At 46.8% G+C, this 2,573-nt stretch overlaps 1 protein-coding gene across 1 annotated transcript in view; it reads left to right on the forward strand.

Moving 5' to 3' along the window:
- Nucleotides 1-351: 351 nt before the first annotated feature.
- Nucleotides 352-2,573, forward strand: part of RPL6 (ribosomal protein L6) — a 3,481-nt gene continuing 1,259 nt past the window's right edge. The window contains exons 1-4 of the mRNA XM_009582984.1: nucleotides 352-591; nucleotides 684-782; nucleotides 1,264-1,407; nucleotides 2,447-2,495. Coding sequence (XP_009581279.1) covers nucleotides 352-591; nucleotides 684-782; nucleotides 1,264-1,407; nucleotides 2,447-2,495 — 532 coding nt within the window. The remainder of the gene's footprint in view (nucleotides 592-683; nucleotides 783-1,263; nucleotides 1,408-2,446; nucleotides 2,496-2,573) is intronic.

Genomic DNA, 2,573 nt, shown 5'->3' on the forward strand with positions numbered 1-2,573 from the left:
AGTCCCGAGCCCAGGGCCGCTGTGACCGTCCCCGGGGCCAGAAGGACAGCTGCGGCCTCGGCGTGTGTTTGCGGTTTTTTTGGGCTTCCCGCTGAGGAGGGCTTGGATGCGTTCGGTGAGCTTGTAGCTGTTCTAAGGAGCGCGGAGGAGCACTTTGTGTGACGGGTGGGCGTGCAGCGAGTGGGAACGGCCTTTGGCTCGGCAGTGTCTTGATGTGGCACGGCTGTAAGAGGTGACTGACAACTACTAGAATGGTGTAAAGGATCTAATTCCGATTCTTTTATCTTGTTTCTGCAGCTTAGACACTCCTCTGCACACCTTGTAATAAGTCTGTTTTATTTGGATCCACAGATGGCGGGCGAGAAGGCGGCCGGTGAGAAAAAGCCAGGCGAGAAGGCAGCTGGCAAGAAAAAGACGCTTGAGAAGAAGCCGGCTGAGCAGAAGGAAGTAGGTGAGAAGAAGAAGAAGATTAAGAAGCATCATGCCAGCCGTAACCCTGTCCTGGCCCGAGGTATCGGGAGATATTCCCGGTCAGCCATGTATGCCAGAAAAGCACTGTACAAGCGCAAGTATACTGCTCCAGAAACAAAGGTAGGACAACAAATACTGTGTTTAAATAATCATGGTTTTCGTGGTGACTTTGGTTTGAAACTTCATACATTTTCCCTTTTCTTTGCCTACAGATAGAAAAGAAAAAGAAAGAAAAGCCACGCGCAACCATCACCAAGCCGGTTGGTGGAGATAAGAATGGAGGCAGCCGTGTGGTTAAAATCCGCAAAATGGTAAGAAAAAGAACTCGGACACTGGCAGTTTAAGGCTGTTACGCATAACTTTTGACTAGGTGATGTACCTCGTGGCTCGGGCGATGCAGCAGCCTCTGCCCATGCCGTGTTTCACTGAACTGTTTGCAGTTCTCTCCTTGAGATACCGACCCAGTGATGTTCGTTCTCAGGGAGACGCGGGTAATTTAGAGAATGATTAATAGGCAAGAGAGGGTTGTCCTCTGCCGTTTGTATTGCTGTGCTGAACTGGAAGCACACTCAGAAACAAAGCTGATCTCAACTTTCGCTATTGCATAATTGTACAGAAAATACTCAGTGTGTTCCTCAGTGTGAAGTGCCGGTTGCAGCAGAAAAAAAATCTTTCAGAAAGGTATCTTCAGTGAAATAGCATCTCTTACAAAAGGGAGAATCTAAACTGTAGTGAAAGCTTTCTGTCTCGTGGAATACAGGGTGGTACAATGTTTTGCTCCTCTTTTTCTAGCCCAGATACTATCCAACTGAAGATGTTCCTCGCAAGCTTTTGAGTCATGGCAAAAAGCCCTTTTGCCAGCACAAGAGGAGGCTGCGGGCCTCTATTACTCCAGGAACTGTTCTGATCCTCCTGACTGGTCGTCACAGAGGCAAGGTAATCGGAACTTCTTCCTGTGCGCTTCCCCACATGGGCTCTCACAGCGGCTTTGCAGCATTTCTGTGCTGGAACGGTTTTGACTGAGGAGAGGTACCCTGAATTTACCAGCTGATGTCACAGGACGCTGCTCAGCCACGAGATGCGAATCTGCTTTTGTTGTGAATTTTGTCTAGATGCTTTCTCTCATCCTGCCTTTAGGGGAAACGGTCTTTAAACTAATGTTCTTCTACACAGAGCTGGAAGTAAAACAGGCTAGTCCAGTTGCGTAGACAAAACTAAGGGAGTCTTCCTGCAATGCAGAAAAGTGTGTTGATTCGTGTCGTGCTAACTTTGCACTGCAAAATGGCAGACCCGATGGCTGTTCCTATTACAGTTGCAATGAGGCCAAAACTTTGTCGTAGATTACCTGTTGCAAAGGAAGAATTACATTTTCATTCTTAATCTAATTATCAAGGTAACACTTGATTGTTACATTAAGCTGTGTTCTTCGTCTTAATGATGTTTACTAACAGGTCTTAACTGATGTCCTTTATTTTCTTGAATTCTTTGGCTTCGATGTCACATTACTTAAAAGAATAAAGGGAAGGAAAACTTGACCAGAAAGAATGAAATGCAGCTGGGGGACAGCTAGCTGCGTGATATGTTGTGGTACCCTTCTGGATTTTATCTAGTTCCTGCCTTTAACTTGTATGTTCCAAGAATTTGGGCGACAGGATGGCTGTCTCACCATCCTCTAGAATAGGCAAAGATTAAAAAACGTACTAATTGCCTTTGCTCAGGCTCGAGTGATGAAGCACGTGGAGAGTTGCGATCTGTTGTAGATGTGGTAACTCTGGCAAAGCTGTACTCTGGAAGTGTTGGTAGCTTGGCTCGCGTGGTGGTTGCTTCTCAAGTCGCACGGTTGCACCTATGCCTGGATGCTTTGTCGATGCTTGTACCAGTAATTCAGGCTGAGCATGGGCATGGTCCCACTTTGGTTGCAGTATTTCAGAGTGCTGGGACCTGAGGACTCATGTCACATCTCATCTCGTTTCAGCGTGTCGTCTTCTTGAAGCAGCTTGCTACTGGCCTTTTGCTTGTTACAGGTAAAAACTTAAGTGTGATGATTTTTTGTTTGCTTGTTTTGGGGGGTTTTATGTGTTTGGGGGGGTGAGTTTGGGGGC

This window comes from Fulmarus glacialis, unplaced genomic scaffold (genome assembly GCF_000690835.1).
Source record: "Fulmarus glacialis isolate BGI_N327 unplaced genomic scaffold, ASM69083v1 scaffold37818, whole genome shotgun sequence".
NCBI lineage: Eukaryota > Metazoa > Chordata > Aves > Procellariiformes > Procellariidae > Fulmarus > Fulmarus glacialis.